Source organism: Sapajus apella, unplaced genomic scaffold, assembly GCF_009761245.1.
Source record: "Sapajus apella isolate SASKATOON/1434 unplaced genomic scaffold, GSC_monkey_1.0 scaffold34, whole genome shotgun sequence".
Classification (NCBI taxonomy): domain Eukaryota; kingdom Metazoa; phylum Chordata; class Mammalia; order Primates; family Cebidae; genus Sapajus; species Sapajus apella.
The window spans coordinates 23195009-23211157 of NW_022436974.1; the positions used below are offsets into that span (position 1 = coordinate 23195009).

The following is a 16149-nucleotide window of genomic DNA, read 5'->3' on the forward strand; positions in this document are numbered from 1 at the left end:
CTTATTCTTCCCACCCATTGTGACTCTCCAAATATAGGGTAGTATTCCCTTTTTTTTTTTTTTTTGAGATGGCGTCTCACTCTGTCTCCCAGGCTGGAGTGTAGTGGTACAGTGTTGGCTCACTGCAACCTCAACCTCCTGGGTTCCAGCGTTTCTCCTGCCTCAGCCTCCTGAGTAGCTGGGATTATAGGTGCGTGCTACCATGCCCGGCTAATTTTTGTATTTTTAGTAGAGTCAGGGTTTCACCATGTTGGTCGGGCTGGTCTCGAACTCCTGACATCAGGTGATCCACCCACCTCGGCCTCCCAAAGTGCTGGAGCCACTGTGTCCTGCCGGGTAGGGTAGTATTCTTTCAGGCAGTTTTGTGCACATTAAAATATGTATATATATTTATATGTTTATATGTTACACAGACACACACAGAATTGATCTTCATGATTTTTGTGTTTTGTATTTGTAAGTTTACCTACTTGATAAAATTCATTTGTAAAAAAATCAATAATTTTGCAATCTTACATGGACAGTAAACATTCTAAAGTGCATAAAATTTAACAAATGTTCAGATGTCTTCTTTGTTCCCCTTCTTCCCTGCCCTGAAATCAATAATTAATTTTAATTCTTACTAAAACCAAAATGCATCACATCTTTTGTAGTCTTCCCTGCTCTCCCCTTTACCCTAGTAGACATGGATAAGCTGCAGTCTGTGTTCTGCCTTGTAGCTTGTAAATTCTTCCATTATTATACTTATAGTATGGACTTGTATTCAAAGTATTTTAATGTATATTGTCCCACTGGCAGTGGACAAAGTGAGACCAAAAAAAGGTTCTGTGAACTGCTTAGGAGCATACAATCACTTACTTGAAGGAATAGAGACTGGAACCCAGACCGCATAACTTTTTCCACATTATACCGTAGAGAGTTCCCTAGTTCTCTTTTTGAATTTGGAAAAGATTGATGACTGTTTAATCAGTTTCATTTCTCTTTTCAACAGAATCAGCTGCCTCAAGTCTTTTCCCGACTCTTTCCTTTCAAGAGGGGCCTCTGCCATGCATATTGGGCTCCAAACTTCTGGGCTTTGTACAATGCTTTGGACAAAGTGCTGTCTGTCATCGGTATGGTAGCAAGCATTGTTTACCCAGTCTGAATATTGAAAGAATGGTCACATGGAGAAACGGGAAAACTTTTGTGTTTAAAATGTGGCTGAATTGTTTGTTCTCCAGTCCTGCATTTCAGCTTTTAGGATGAACAGCTGGGCAATTTTTGGGACTGAGGCGTTAGTGCAATGAACAGACTGTTTTCCTTATAAAAGCTCCTTGTGATAATGAGGTTATTGATCCTTTCCTGGGGAAAAAGTAAAATATTTAGACACTCTATAAAGGTAATTTTTTTCCTTAATTAAAAACGTTATTCAGCAGCAGCAGTTAACCCTACATTTTTTCCCCTTTTCACCATTCCTATTCAAACCCCTACTTATTTTTAGAGAGACAGGGTCTCACTGTGTCACCCAGGCTGGCGTGCAATGGTGTTGAGATCATAGCCGCACTGCAGCCTTAAATTCCTGGGCTCGAATTATCTATCCTCTTGTCTCAGCCTCCTGAGTTGCTGGGTCCACAGGTGCATACCACCACACCTGGCTGAGTTTTAAATTTTTGTTTTTTAGAGTTGAAGGTCTCACTCTGTTGCCCGGAGTGGTATCAGACTTTTGGTCTCATATGATCCTCCCACCTTGGCTTCCCAAAGTGCTGGGATCACCAGCACAAGCCACCATACCTGGCCCACCCCACTTTTAAACCTAAATATATTAGAAAGAAGAAAGAAGCATATATAAGTTGTGACTCTGGATATTAAATCAATAAAGAAATTTACCCTGCATTTTAACATGAGATGAGAAGAAATGAAAAACCTAGGCTATGCTTTTTAAAATTTGGGTTGTAATGAAAAATAAGGTATGCTTTGAGATGGTTCCACTAAAAATCACTCACTCTGGATAACTCACAGTCTCTCATTTGTGAATACAACCTAGCTTGGTGGGAAAACAGCATGATCAAGAGTGGTGGTCAGCAAACTTTTTCTGTAACTGCCGGATAATAAATATTTTAAGCTGTTCAGCCCACACACAGTATGTGTGTGTGTCTGTGTCTATATTTGTGTGTGTACCTTTTTTCTTTTTTTTTGGTCTTATCACCCAGGATGGAGTGCAATGGCGCAATCTTGGCTCCCTGCCACCTCTGCCTCCTGAGTTGAAGCAATTCTCCTGCATCAGCCTCTGAGCAGGCTTTTAGCAGCTGGGATTACAGGCACACACCACCCACACCCAGCTAATATTTTGTATGTTTAGTAGGGACTGAGTTTCACCATGTTGGCCAAGCTGGCCTTGAACTCCTGACTTCAGGTGATCCGCCCGCCTCGGCCTCTCAAGTGCTGGGATTACAGGCGTGAGCTTGCTTAAAACCTTTTAAAAGTAGAAACCATTCATAGTTTCAGTTCTGTGCAAAGACACAGGCACAGGGCATAGATCTGGCCCTTGGGACTCCAGATCTAGAGTCTGATGACTTGGTTTGGAGGCCTACCAGCATAAATTGCTATGGCAGGGTGTGGCATTGGCAAGTCCTTTCATCTTATTTTCTTCACTATACGAAAAGCATAAGTACTTTACCTGTTCCTATACAGTGTGTTGTGAGGAACTGAAGCAAGAATAAAAAAGTACTAAGTTATCAGTATCAGGGACTTTCGAGCCAGACAAACCTGAGTTCAGTTCTACCACCTATTAGTTGTGTGGCTTTGGGCAGGTTACTCCATCTCTCTACCTCAGGGGGCTAACAGTAGTAAGTGCAGAGCTCTTGGCACATGATAGATGCTCCATGCATGGTGGCTGCTATTACTGTTTTTGATAAGTACTTGAATGAAATCATACACTAGGTATGTGATGACTTTTACACTGTGTCACTGTGTTACTCACTGTGAATCTAGCCTTGATGTACATGGCATTCTTACAGAGTGATTCCTAACATTTGTATTTTTTTTTTTAATGGGGAAATAGCAGAGAACATTTATATTTCCAAAAAAGCTTTAAACAGTCAGCATAGTGTGAGGTACAAGGGCCAGTTGCCTTGTCTGAATCAGGAAGCTGTACTGTACCCTCACTTGTATGTTTGTCTCTTTGAAGATGTTTTACATGGAAAGTCAGTGTCAGAGTTAGACAGCTGTGTTTCAGGGAGATAGTTATTAGCTATAAGAGAATCAGCAGGCCAAAGGGGAAAGGGAAAGAGGGTGAGTAAATAGAAAATATTTTGGTAATCTACATCTTTCCTACATTGCACTCATTTTCACTGGCATTCAACAGGGCCCTAGAGATGCTCAGACCGTCCCTGACTGTCCTGTTATCCGGAGCTTGTTGGGGCTTGTATTGTCATTCTCTGAATTAGCTTAGTAAGTATTTATTGAACTTCTATGTACTAGGGATAGAAGTGAAATCATCATCATTTCTGCCCTCAAGGAACACAGTATAGTAGAGGGAATGAGCACATAAGCAAGTGTAATGCCTTGTGGTGAACACTGTAAGAGTGAGCTCACTCGACTGGGTGCGGTGGCTCACACCTACAATCCTAGCACTTTGGGAGGCCAAGGTGGGCGGATAACCTGACGTCAGGAGTTTGAGACCAGCCTGGCCAAAATGGTGAAACCCCATTTGTACTAAAAATACAAAAATTAACTGGTGTGGTAGTGGGTACCTGTAATCCCAGCTACTCAGGAGGCTGAGGCAGGAGAATCACTGGAACTCGGGAGTCAGAGGCTGCAGTGAGCCGAGATTGCGCCACTGCCCTCCAGCCTGGGTGACAGAGCAAGTAGGAGCTTTCTCAGGTGATTGAATTAGAAGTTAACTTGGCAAAGGGAGTTGCCTGAGCAGAGCGACACAGGTGTTGACAGTGGTATATTGAGGACCCACAGTTATTTCATTGTGGCCCAGCTGCATTTAACAAAGTAGAGATGAGGCTGGCAGGTGAGAAGGGGCTACAAGATCATGGAAGTCACTGGATGCTATGTTTAGGAATACACGGTTTCTCCTTAGGAGATGAAGGATTCCAAGTTCCTTTTGACACAGGCAGACTGTTCTAGAAGCTTGCTTTCAGAGATGAGAGCAGGTTACCATTTGTGCCGCCTGCTGACAAGTTTCCTATAAGCTGAACAAATTCCCTGTTCCAATGCAAAGAGCTGCTTGATATATTATCATTTAAGACCAGAGGCATTTTGAGTAGAATAGTATAGGATTAAATTCATGAAGTCTTAGCCTCTAAGCAGCAATACAATTTAGTAGCTTACTTTTTTTCTCAAGGAATTGATTGTTAATATGTGGTAACTCAGTGATAAAAATAACACAAAATATCTGTTTGCTCTAATAGGTTTGAAATTGAAATTTCTTGATCCCAACAAGATTCCCAAGGCCTCAATGACAAGTGGTTTGGTTCAGCAGTTCCAACATACAGTCCTTCCCTCTGTGACTCCCTTGGCAACCCTTATATGCACACTGATCGCCATATTGGTAAGAACTCAACAGATGGTACTCATTTCTTGAGTTTTCTCTGTTTTTCTTTTGTCTGATTAAATTTCAACTTTCAAGCTCTTCCAACTGTAGGATAAATTCCATGCCTGTAATCCTTCTGCAGATTGAAGTATTTCCTAGCAATTCTTAGAGTAACTTTGAACACCATAAGGAAGGATTACCAGTAAAGCCTTTGTGAGAGAGATTCTTGCCAGTGGCTGTTAGACCATCTGTTTACCCTGGGGGAAGGAGAAAAGAAAAGCCCAGGGAGGAAGAGGCATGGACCATACTGCAAAGAAAGGAGGAAATGTTTGTGACAGGGATATCCAGATTTGGTTTTGTTTTTCTCCTCCTTAGCTAAATGTTCAAAATTCCTAATGTATCTAGACAGCATGGATGTTTTGTCTTGATGGTGATAATGAGTTGAGAGAGTCGACATTGGCTTTTTGAGCCTAGGATGAGTCGAGTAAGATGCTCTTAGAGGCCTCATTCTAAGTACTTTAGAAACTTTTGTTTCGGCCGGGCACGGTGGCTCAAGCCTGTAATCCCAGCACTTTGGGAGGCCGAGGCGGGTGGATCGCGAGGTCAAGAGATCGAGACCATCCTGGTCAACATGGTGAAACCCCACCTCTACTAAAACTACAAAAAATTAGCTGGGCATGGTGGTACGTGCCTGTAATCCCAGCTACTCAGGAGGCTGAGGCAGAAGAATTGCCTGAACCCAGGAGGCGGAGGTTGCGGTGAGCCGAGATCGTGCCATTGCACTCCAGCCTGGGTAACAAGAGCGAAACTCTGTCTCAAAAAAAAAAAAAGAAACTTTTGTTTCTAAAATTTCATTAGTGATTGCAGTGACCTCAATTTCATGGTATAATTTTAGTAGAATTCAATATAAACAACTCAATCCTATCTATAATTACACTCATTTTTAATTTTGGTTTCTGAATGTTTCAAACCTACTAGCAACCACCTGACCCCAATTAATTACATGACAGTATAGATACGTAGATAATTAAGCTCTGCTGGCCTGTTTGTTTTAATTGAGATAAAACTTTTTTCCTAAAATTTCAGCCTTATGAGTTACCTATAGTTTCTGTGGCCTTCCATACCACAAATCTAGATATTTATTAATATGGTAAAGCTAATTCGTTGGCTCAGAAGTATCTAGGAACTTCTGTAGTTTGACCTAATAGGTTCATTAATAAGTGAACTATTAATAAACTATGAAGTTGTAATAAGTTGTTAGGCTGTATATCCCAGAACTTAATTATTAATTTTGATAGTAGAATTAATTTTTTTTTTGAGACGGAGTCTCGCCCTGTCACCTGGCTGGAGTGCAGTAGTGTAATCTCAGCTCACTGCAACCTCTGCCACCCAGGTTCACACGATTCTTCTGCCTCAGCCTCCCGAGTAGCTGGAATTATAGGCACCTGCCACTGTGCCTGGCTAATTTTTTCTAAGTTTTTTTTTTCTTGAGACAGGGTCTTGCTCTGTCATCAGGCTGGAGTATAGTGGTACGATCTTGGCTCACTGCAACCTCTGCCTCCAGGGTTCAAGTGATTCCCCTGCCTCAGCCTCCTGAGTAACTGGGACTACAGGCATACACCACCACACCTGGCTAATTTTTTTTTTTTTTTGTATTTTTAGTTGAGATAGGGTTTCTCCATGTTTGTCAGGCTGGTCTTGAACTCCTGACGTCAGGTGATCTGCCTGCCTGAGCCTCCCAAAGTGCTAGGATTACAGGTGTGAGCCACTGCGCCCAGCCTTTTTGTAGTTTTTAGTAGAGATGGAGTTTCACCATCTTGACCAGGCTGGTCTTGAACTCCAGACCTTGTGATCCACCCACCCCAGCCTCCCAAAGTGCTGGGATTACAGGTGTGAGCCACCACCCCCAGCCGATTTTTTTTTGAGACAGAGTCTCACTCTGTCACCTAGGCTGGAGTGCAGTGGCGCAATTTCGGCTCACTGCAACCTCTGCCTCCTGGGTTCAAGGGATTCTCTTGCCTCAGCCTCCTGAATAGCTAGAACTATAGGCGTGCACCATCATGCCCAGCTAATTTTCTTTTTTTTTTTTTTCTTTTTTTTTTTTTTTTTTTTTTGTATTTTTAGTAGAGATGGAGTTTCACTGTATTGGTCAGGCTGTTCTTAAACTCTTAACCTCAAGTGATCTCTCCACCTTGGCCCCCAAAGTGCTGGGATTATAGGCATGAGCCACCATGCCAGCCAGTAGAATTAATTTTAATGAGTTAAATATATACATCAAATGCCAACTTTTTCTGAGTTGTTGCTTTTATGTTAACTTTGGTAGACTGTGCAAAAAGTGATGAATGATTCCAGTTTCATGAAGAATTGTCTAAGATCTGCTGTCTTTCAGAGATGATGCAAATTGCCTTCACCTGAACTCTGTTTCTGTAAAGTCTATTTCAAATGATACTGAAGTTTATCTTTGCCTATTGTTTCTAGCCCTCTATTTTCTGTCTTTGGTTTAAACCCCAAGGGCCCAGAGGCTTTCTCCGATGTTTAATTCTTTGTGCCTTGAGCTCCTTTATGTTTGGGTGGCATGTCCATGAAAAAGCCATACTTCTAGCAATTCTCCCAATGAGGTAAGCAGATAGCTCAGCCAGTAAGCATTTCGGCATATTTCACAATGATCCGATTTTCTGTTTGCTGTGTCCCTTCTTGTCCTGTTAACCAGGATAGGCAAAAACAAAGATGTATAGGAACAGATTTCTACTAGGACAGAACAGGGATGCTTAACTTGGGATTCTTGGACCCCTGAAGGTATGCAAAAATGCATGTAGTTTCTGTTTCTTCATTTTTGGAAAGAAGCACTGTAGTAATTAAGTACATGAAACCGGGCTTTTATATCTGATCACTCAGGGGCAGTATGTTATAGAAAACGCCTCGGCTTTGGTGTCATCCTGTCTGTGAAAATAAGATCCCATGGTTCTTTGTTAAGTGTTGTTAGTCAAAGTAATGATTTAGTCTATTCTGGAATAATACTTGATATTGTACTACCTTTCAGATTTTCAGAACTGTTTTTGTTTTGCATTCTTTCTTTTGAGCCTCACAATAATCTTTAAGATAATTGGCCAGGCATGGTCCTCACATCTGTAGTCCCAGCACTTTGGAGGCTGAAGTGGTGGATCACTTAAGGACAGGAGTTTGAGACCAGCCTGGCCAACATGGCAAAACCCCATCTCTACTAAAAATACAAAAATTAGCCAGGCATGGTGGTGCATGCCTATAATCCCAGCTACTTGGGAGGTTGAGGCATGAAGATCGTTTGAACCTAGGAGGTGAAGGTTGCAGTTAGCCAAGCTGGCGCCACTGTACTCCAGCCTGGGCAATAGAGCAAGACCCTGTCTCAAAAAAAAAAAAAAAAGAAAAAGAAAGATAAGATAAATGGGTATTATTCCCTTTTTATTGTTTTATTTTTTTATTGGTATAGACAGGGTCTTGCCGTGTTGCCTAGGTTGGTCTCAAACCACTGGGCTCAAGCAGTCTTTTTACCTCAGCCTCCCAAAGCCCTGGGATTACAGGTGTGAGCCACCAAAACAGGCCTATTTCCTTTCTTAACATCTGAAGGATCTAGGGCTCAGAGTGTTTGTGACTTGTCCAATGTCATAAGAGCTCACAAGAAGCAGAGTTAGGACCTGAATCTTAGGATGTTGAATCTATGATCTTTCCACTATGCCATGCTAAAAAAAAAAGCATTTTAAATGTAGTAGTGTCCATTTTAGGTATAGTGGAAACCCAATCGATAGATAAATGGTAATAGCCTTTTTTCTTGATATTTTCCTTAAATCTTGAGAAATCATTTAAGCTCTGAAAGTTCATAAGCAAATTTGTCAGGCCTGTGTATGGCTTGTCTGGATTTATTTAGCAGCTTGGAGTTTCCAAATTAAAAAATAAAAGAAAAACTTTTTTTTTTTTAAAAAAAACGGGGTTTCACCATATTGGTCAGGCTGGTCCTGAACTCCCGACCTCAGGTGATCCATCCACCTTGACCTCCAAAGTGCTTGGATTACAGGCGTGAGCCACTGCGCCCGGCCAAGAAAAACTTTTAATGTCTGTAATCTGAATTCACACCAACACCAGCAGGTGAAGGGCATTGTCCAAGAGATGAGCTATAGGGTTGGAAATGAAACGCCAAGTCCTCTTTCCCTAACTGCCACCACTAGGCAGCTCCCATTCCCACATTTCTGTCTTTGGAGAAGGCGATTACTGAGGGAAGCAAGATTCTTTTTTGTTTTTTTTTTTGAGACAGTCTTGCTCTTTTGCCCAGGCTGGAGTGCAAAGTGCGATCTCGGCTCACTGCAACCTCTGCCTCCTGAGTTCAAGTGATTCTCCCTGCCTCAGCCTCCTGAGTAGCTGAGATTACAGGGCCTGCCACCATCCCCAGCTAATTTTTGTATTTTTAGCAGAGATGGGATTTCACCATGTTGGCCAGGCCGATCTCGAACTTCTGACCTCAGGTGATCCGCCTGCCTTGGTGTCCCAAAGTGCTGCGATTACAGGTGTGAGCCACTGTGCCCAGCCATAAGGAAGATACTTTTATAGATATCCCCTGATTTAGTTTGCCACATGCTATTGATTGCTTAAAGTTTCCTACTAAAAAATTAATATTCTCAACTAAATTGAACTTGTGGCAAAATCAGCATGTTCTTTTTTGTTTTGTTTTGTTTTAAAAAAAAATCTCTCAAACACTGTTCAGAAAGCTTGTTCTTCTATGCCTAAGCCAGTTCTAAAGTTATAAGAGATGCAGTTTATTTAAGCTATTTGCAAATGTAGTATCAGTTGTTTTAAGAAATTATTATAACAATTTTTATTTTTAGCCTTTTGTCTGTGGGAAAAGCAGGAGATGCTTCAGTTTTTCTGATTCTGACCACAACAGGACATTATTCCCTCTTTCCTCTGCTCTTCACTGCACCAGGTAAATAGCTTCTTTTGAGAGAGATATATTTGACTACCACGCTCTTTTCATCTAGGCCTAGAGATCAATACATCTGATTTAAACAACCTTAAAATCTCTTGAAAAGAGAGAGATCATTCATTCTCTTAAGTGAAACCTCCCATTTGCTCCTCATTCTCAGTATCTCTAGATGTCACGAAAATGCAAAACTAAGCTTAAAAATCATTATTAGCACATATAGCTGTGTCTGTGTGCTTATATTACTTTAAGCATCATAAATCTTTCTCTCATATGCTAAATTATCTTGTTTTTTTTTCTGTTCTTTTAACAGAACTTCCCATTAAAATCTTACTCATGTTACTATTCACCATATATAGTATTTCTTCACTGAAGACATTATTCAGGTAATGAAGAAAAATTAAATTATATTTACTCTTGTGAAATGTTTACCCCTAAATGGTCAGATAAGCCTTTCAAATTTTATTTTTAAGTTATAATAGTAATATAACAACATTTCAAAACGATTGGTAAATAGAGGGAGAAATCACTCAATCCCGTCATTCAGGTGAGACAACGTAGTTTGTACCTTTAGTTCGGGGGAGTATTTGAGGACAACCTAAATTAAAATCTTATATGAAAACTCGAAAACTAAAAAAACTGAATGTAAAATATGCTTTATGAATAAAACAATGTAAATACAGATGCATATGGAAAAAACTAAAAGATACTATATACAGGTTGTTTTTTTGTTTTTTTTGTTTTTTGAGACATAGTTTCGCACTTGTTGCCCAGGCTGGAGGCGGGTGACAGTCTCCACTTACTGCAACCTTTGCCTTCTGGGTTAAAGCGATTCTCCAGCCTCAGCCACCGGAGTAGCTGGAATTACAGGCATGCCAGCTGCACCCGGCTGATTTTTTTTTTTTTTTTTTTTTTGGAGATGGAGCTTCACTCTTGTCTCCCAGGCTGGGGTGCAATGGTACGATCTCCACTCACTGCAACTTCTGCCTCCTGGGTTCAAGCAATTCTCCAGCCTCAGCCTCTCGAGTAGTGGGATTACAGGTGAGCCACCACCACTCCTGGTTAATTTTGTATTTTTAGTAGAGACAGGTTTCTCAATGTTGGTCAGGCTGGTCTTGAACTCCCAACCTCAGGTGATCCACCCACCACACCTCCCAAAGTGTTGGGATTACAGGCATGAGCCACTGCGCTTGGCTATGTACAAATTTCATTACAGAATTATAGGTGGAAATTTTTTCTCTTCTAAACTGTATATAATGTTAACTATAATTTTTTAAAGCTTGCTTATGGTTTATATCTAATTGTGTCCATAAAAACTTATGTAATTAACTATGTTAAAATGCAGTTATAACCATATGACCCAGCAATTCCACTCCTAGGTATATACCCAAAAGAATGGAAAACAGGGACTAAACAGGTACTTGTACCTCAATATTCAACACAGCATTATTCTCAGCAGCTAAAAGATGGAAACAACCCAAATGTCCATCAACAAATACATGATAAAGTGTGATATATACATATAATGGGTATTCAGCCAAAGAAAGGAGTGAAGTTCCAATACATGCTACATGAATGAATCTTGAAAACATGCTAAGTAAAAGAAACCAGACATAATAGAACAAATCTTGTATCATTCCACTGATATAAAATTGTAGAACAGACAAATTTGTAGAGAAAGAAAGTAGATTAGAGGTTGAGGGAACAGGGGGATGGGAAATTATTGTTAATGTTTCCATAGTTTCTGTTTGGAGTCATGAAAATATTTTGAAGGCGGATAGTGGCGATGAGTGTACATTATCGATAATACCATTCAACTGTAGACTTAAAAATGGTTAAACAAATAGCAAATTTTATGTTATATATATTTTACCAAAATAAAAAATATTTTTAAAATGCTAAGCCAGGTGCAGTGGCATATGCCTGTAATTCCAGCACTTTGGGAGGCTGAGGCCGGCAGATCAGTTGAGGTCAGGAGTTCGAGACCAGCCTTGTCAATCAACATGGTGAAACCTCATCTGTACAAAAAATACAAAAATTAGCTGGGAATGGTGGCGAGTGCCTGTAATTGCAGCTACTAGGGAGGCTAAGGCAGAAGAATTGCTTGAACCTAGGAGGCAGAGGTTGCAGTGAGCTGAAATCACACCACTGCACTCCAGCCTGGGCAACAGAGCAAGACTCCATCTCAAAAAATAATTTTTTAAAATCCTCAATTCTATATTCTTTCTCATGTTCTTATTCCAGTGTTCTTATTCCCTTTACCTCTTTCAAATTCATGACAAATTCTCTCTGAGCAGCTTGAGCTAAGTAACAGCATAGTAGATGAATGGATAAATTTGGATTGTTGAGATAATATAAGGTATATCATTATCATTTTTCCTAAATGTGAAACTTATTTTTTATTGTTATTTATTTATTTGTTTAGAGACAGAGTTTCACTCTGTTGCCCAGGCTGGAGTGCAGTGATGCCATCTTGGCTCACTGCAACCTCCGCCTCCCAGGTTAAAGTAATTCTCCTGCCTCAGAGTAGCTGGAACTCCAGGCCTGTGCCACTCTGCTCGTCTAGTTTTTGTATTTTTAGAGGAGATGGGGTTTGTCCATGTTGGCCAGGTTGGTCTGGAACTTCTGACCTCAGGCTATCCACCTGCCTCGGCCTCCCAAAGTGCTGGGATTACAGGCATGAGCCTCTGTACTTGGCCCTAAATGTGAAATGTAATGTGCTCTTGACTCTGGCCTTGGCTATAATAATTGACAACAAGATAGTGCAGATGGGGAAGCTTTAGCTAGGAAAATGTTTGCTAAACCAGGATGACTCACGTAAAATCAAAATTTTCTCTCCTTTTTCCTTCAGAAAGGAAAAACCTCTTTTTAATTGGATGGAAACTTTCTACCTACTTGGCCTGGGGCCTCTGGAAGTCTGCTGTGAATTTGTATTCCCTCTCACCTCCTGGAAGCTGAAGTACCCCTTCATCCCTTTGCTACTGACCTCAGTGTATTGTGCAGTGGGCATCACATATGCTTGGTTCAAACTGTATGTTTCAGTATTGATTGACCCTCCTGTTGTCAAGACAAAGAAACAATGAATAAAGGAACTGCTTGGATGTGTGCCAAGCAGTTATTTCATGGGAAATTAACCAGAACTTGAAGAAAGTTGCCAGTGGCATCAGCCATTCATTTCAGTAGAACTGTTTGGAGCACCATTCTTCCACATTTGGCCTTACCCAGCCTAGCAACCTTATTGTCACCATGGCGAGAAGCCACTGGCCCTCTGTAAACACTGAAACACATCTGAAAAAAATATCTCGCCTTTCCCCATTAAAATTGTCTGAGATCAGTCAGACTGCTGTGCTTGCTCAAGCCAAACAGGGAGTCTGATTAACCACATAATTATTTGTAGCCTAGTGTGCTAACCATTGTAAGGATATAAAGCATACTTAGAATCCTGTGCTAAGGAAATATAAATGAAATGCCATTTTATATGCACAAAAAAACCTTTGGATCATTACCAGCTCCTGCATTTTCCTCTTGGCTTGCACACAGGCAGATGGTATACTGTCCCCATTCTGTACACTTTGTTCCAGATTTTTTTTTCTTTGAAAGAATACAATGACAATACTTACAAAGCCAAGGGGAGTAGTTAAGGTACTGGTTTGGCCAGGCAGCAGAGACTACAAACCACAGCTACTCTACATTGATTTAAGGACATCTTGTGCAGCTCATGTATTCTAACAGCAAGTACTGCAGTTTTTATAAGACTACCACTTAAACCTTTCATCATGCTCAGGAACTGAAGTGGTTTTTGCAGTCTGGTTCTTATTCTTTCTCTTCCTTAAGAGTACTTCATACACACTTTTTATCCAGGATCCCAATTTGCATACGTGCCGCACATTCAAATTCAGCCAACGTTTATCTAGCCAGCAGTAGGAACTTTCACACATTTTATTTCTATTTTATTTTTCAGCCCTCAGGCAGAATTTATACATTTTATTTACCCATTATCCTCTAAGATCAGAAAGAGTCCAAGGTCAATGGCGTTCTGAGATGGAATCCATCTATCCCATCTCTTCCATCTACTCTATTTTCTAAGACTTATTTTGGGTCTGTTATTGCAGAGACAAAAATGGGGATCTTGCCAAAGTGGGAGGGAAACGCCCCTCTAACCTATTTTCCTCCCCACAGTCTCTCTTCCACCCTGTGTTCCAGCTGGCCTAACAACTTCAAACTCCCCTTGTGCCATGCTGTTTTGTACCTCTGCTCCCTTTCATTCATGCTGCTTCCTCTCCTCTCTGCTGACTTTTCTACCCTGTCATCTGATTATTTGAACCTCTTCAAGATTCAACTTAACTGCTGCCATGTCTACGAATATAAAGGCAGAATGGCATAGTGATTAAGAGTAGGAGCCCTAAAGTTGTACGGTCTGGTTGTAAATCTTGCCTCTCTTTTTTTTTTTTTTAATCTTTTGGCAGGTTATTTAACCATCCTTTGTCTGAATGTTCTTATCTCTAAAATGATTACATAAAAGATTTAGAACACTGCCTGATGCATTTTAAGTGCTCTGTCAATATCTTTGCTATTTATGTGAATCTTTTCCTATCATTCTACCTTCCCTCCTCCCCCAGAATTCAGTTGCTCCCACTGTGCCAGGATTCTGCTGCTGCCATTAACAGTTGTAATACTGGATTATGCTTTTTACCTCTTTTCTCCAGGAGACTGGGAGTTTGAGACCAGAAGACGGCACTTGTCTTGATAGCCCCAATTTTTAGCACGGTTGAATGAATGAATGAAGCACACCAAAAAGGCCGTGATTAAAACCTAAATATTTTACTGGTACAAGCTTTAACACAAAGGACCAGTGTAGTTCCTCACGTCTTTGCTATTGTCCAAGAAAAAAAAAAAGTAGAAGATGAATTTGGATGCATTTCAACAAGACCAAATTTATGTATACTTTGTTGGTTGTTATTGTGAAAGTGATGTGATGTCAGAATGGGATGAGCTCATCTAGTGTAGCAATTTCCAGAATGTTCTGTAGAGCACTGGAGGTTCTTCAGCATTGCCTCGGGGGTCCTGGACTCTGTCCATAATAAATAACTTTGATTTATTTCATATATACACACGGCTTCATAGACATTTTCATTTGACTTCAAAGTCTAAATATAGTCTTAAAACAGTTCAGCCAGGCACAGTGGCCCACACTTGCAATCCCAGCACTTTGGGAGGCTGAGGCAGGTGAATCACTTGAGCCCAGGAGTTCAAGACCAGCCTAAGCAACATAGTGAGACCCTTTTTCTACAAATCAAAAAATTAGCCAGGTATGATGGCACACACTATAGTCCCCACTACTCAAGATGCTAAAGTGGGAGATACACTTGAGTCCTGAAAGTCAAGGCTGCAGTGAGCTGTGATCACACCACTGTATTCCAGCCTGGGGAAGTAAGCAAGCCCTATACAAAAAAAAAAAAAAAAAAAAAATCAACATCTTATATTCCCAGGAGGGAAATGGCTCCAGAGTTTGAAGAATACCTTGTTGGTGCCAACACAGACTAGAACCTAGACTTCTTGCCTAGAGTCCAGGATTCTTTACTAAGCACTATACTTTGTAATCATGTTTTTAAAGTTTACAGAGATATGGGTGGTTTTCAACAACAAATTTTTTAATTTCAGCAGTCACTAAATAAATGAAGTGCTGGTGGCGTGTGGTGGCTCATAGCACTTTGGGACACTGAGGCAGGAGGATTACTGGAGTCCAGGAGTTCAAGACCAGCCTGGGCAACATAGTGAGACCTATCTCTACAAAAATAAAAATTAGCCAGGTGTGGTGGCCTGCGCCTGTAGTCTCAGCTACTCAGGAGGCTGAAGTGGGAGAATCACTTGAGCCCAGGCAATTGAAGCTGCAGTGAGCCATGATCATGACAATACACTTCAGCCTGGGTAACAGTGAGACCCCATCTCAGAAGGAAACAAATGAAAGTGCCGTTTCAAGATATTTTGAAATCTGGAATTAAGCAAAGTCAAGAACAAGATAATATTATCAAAATGTAAAAAAATAAGATATATAACTCATTTCTTACCTACTATCTAATGTATATGCAATGTGCCAAAATTTAAGAAGATTAAAGAATAGGTGGCGGAGCCAGGAGTGATGGCTCATGCCTGTAATCCCAGCACTTTGGGAAGCCAAGGCAGGTGGATCACCTGAGGTGAGGAGTTCAAGACCAACCTGGCCAACATGGTGAAACCCCATCTCTACTAAAAATACAAAAATAGCCAGGCATGGTGACGCATGCCTGTAATCCCAGCTACTCGGGAGGCTGAGGCAGGAGAACTGCTCAAACCTGCTCAAACTGCTCGGGAGGCGGAGGTTGCAGTGAGCTGTGATGGTGCCACTGCACTCCAGCCTGGGCGACAAGGAGACTGTCTCAGAAAAAAAATAGGTGGTGAGACTTCATGTTCTTGGTCACTGTATCTTTCCCCAGATGGAGGCATAGAGCCAGATCTGGGTGGAAACTGTCAGGAATATGTGCTGTCTTTCTAGCCCAAGTTGGGTATAGTATTCCTTGTTAATGACTTCCACCAGGAAACTTTGGAAGGGGGCACTCTGTATCAGAATTGCCCCCTATAGTCCATGCAGCTTCTGTTTGCAGTTAATGGGAGAAAAAACATTCCAATAAAATATTACCTT

The 16149-nt window shown here is 41.0% G+C and overlaps 1 protein-coding gene across 4 annotated transcripts in view; it reads left to right on the forward strand.

Annotated features, from left to right (window-relative positions):
- The window catches only part of ALG8 (ALG8 alpha-1,3-glucosyltransferase), a 33952-nt gene extending 21381 nt beyond the window's left edge, over window positions 1–12571 (forward strand). For 3 of the 4 annotated variants that reach the window (XM_032295908.1, XM_032295911.1, XM_032295909.1), the window contains exons 8-13: window positions 992–1112; window positions 4401–4540; window positions 7001–7140; window positions 9376–9473; window positions 9784–9856; window positions 12322–12571. In XM_032295908.1, coding sequence (XP_032151799.1) covers window positions 992–1112; window positions 4401–4540; window positions 7001–7140; window positions 9376–9473; window positions 9784–9856; window positions 12322–12553 — 804 coding nt within the window. In that variant the 3' untranslated portion in view covers window positions 12554–12571. The remainder of the gene's footprint in view (window positions 1–991; window positions 1113–4400; window positions 4541–7000; window positions 7141–9375; window positions 9474–9783; window positions 9857–12321) is intronic. The other variant, XM_032295910.1, reaches the window with a different exon arrangement.
- The last annotated feature ends 3578 nt before the right edge of the window (window positions 12572–16149 follow it).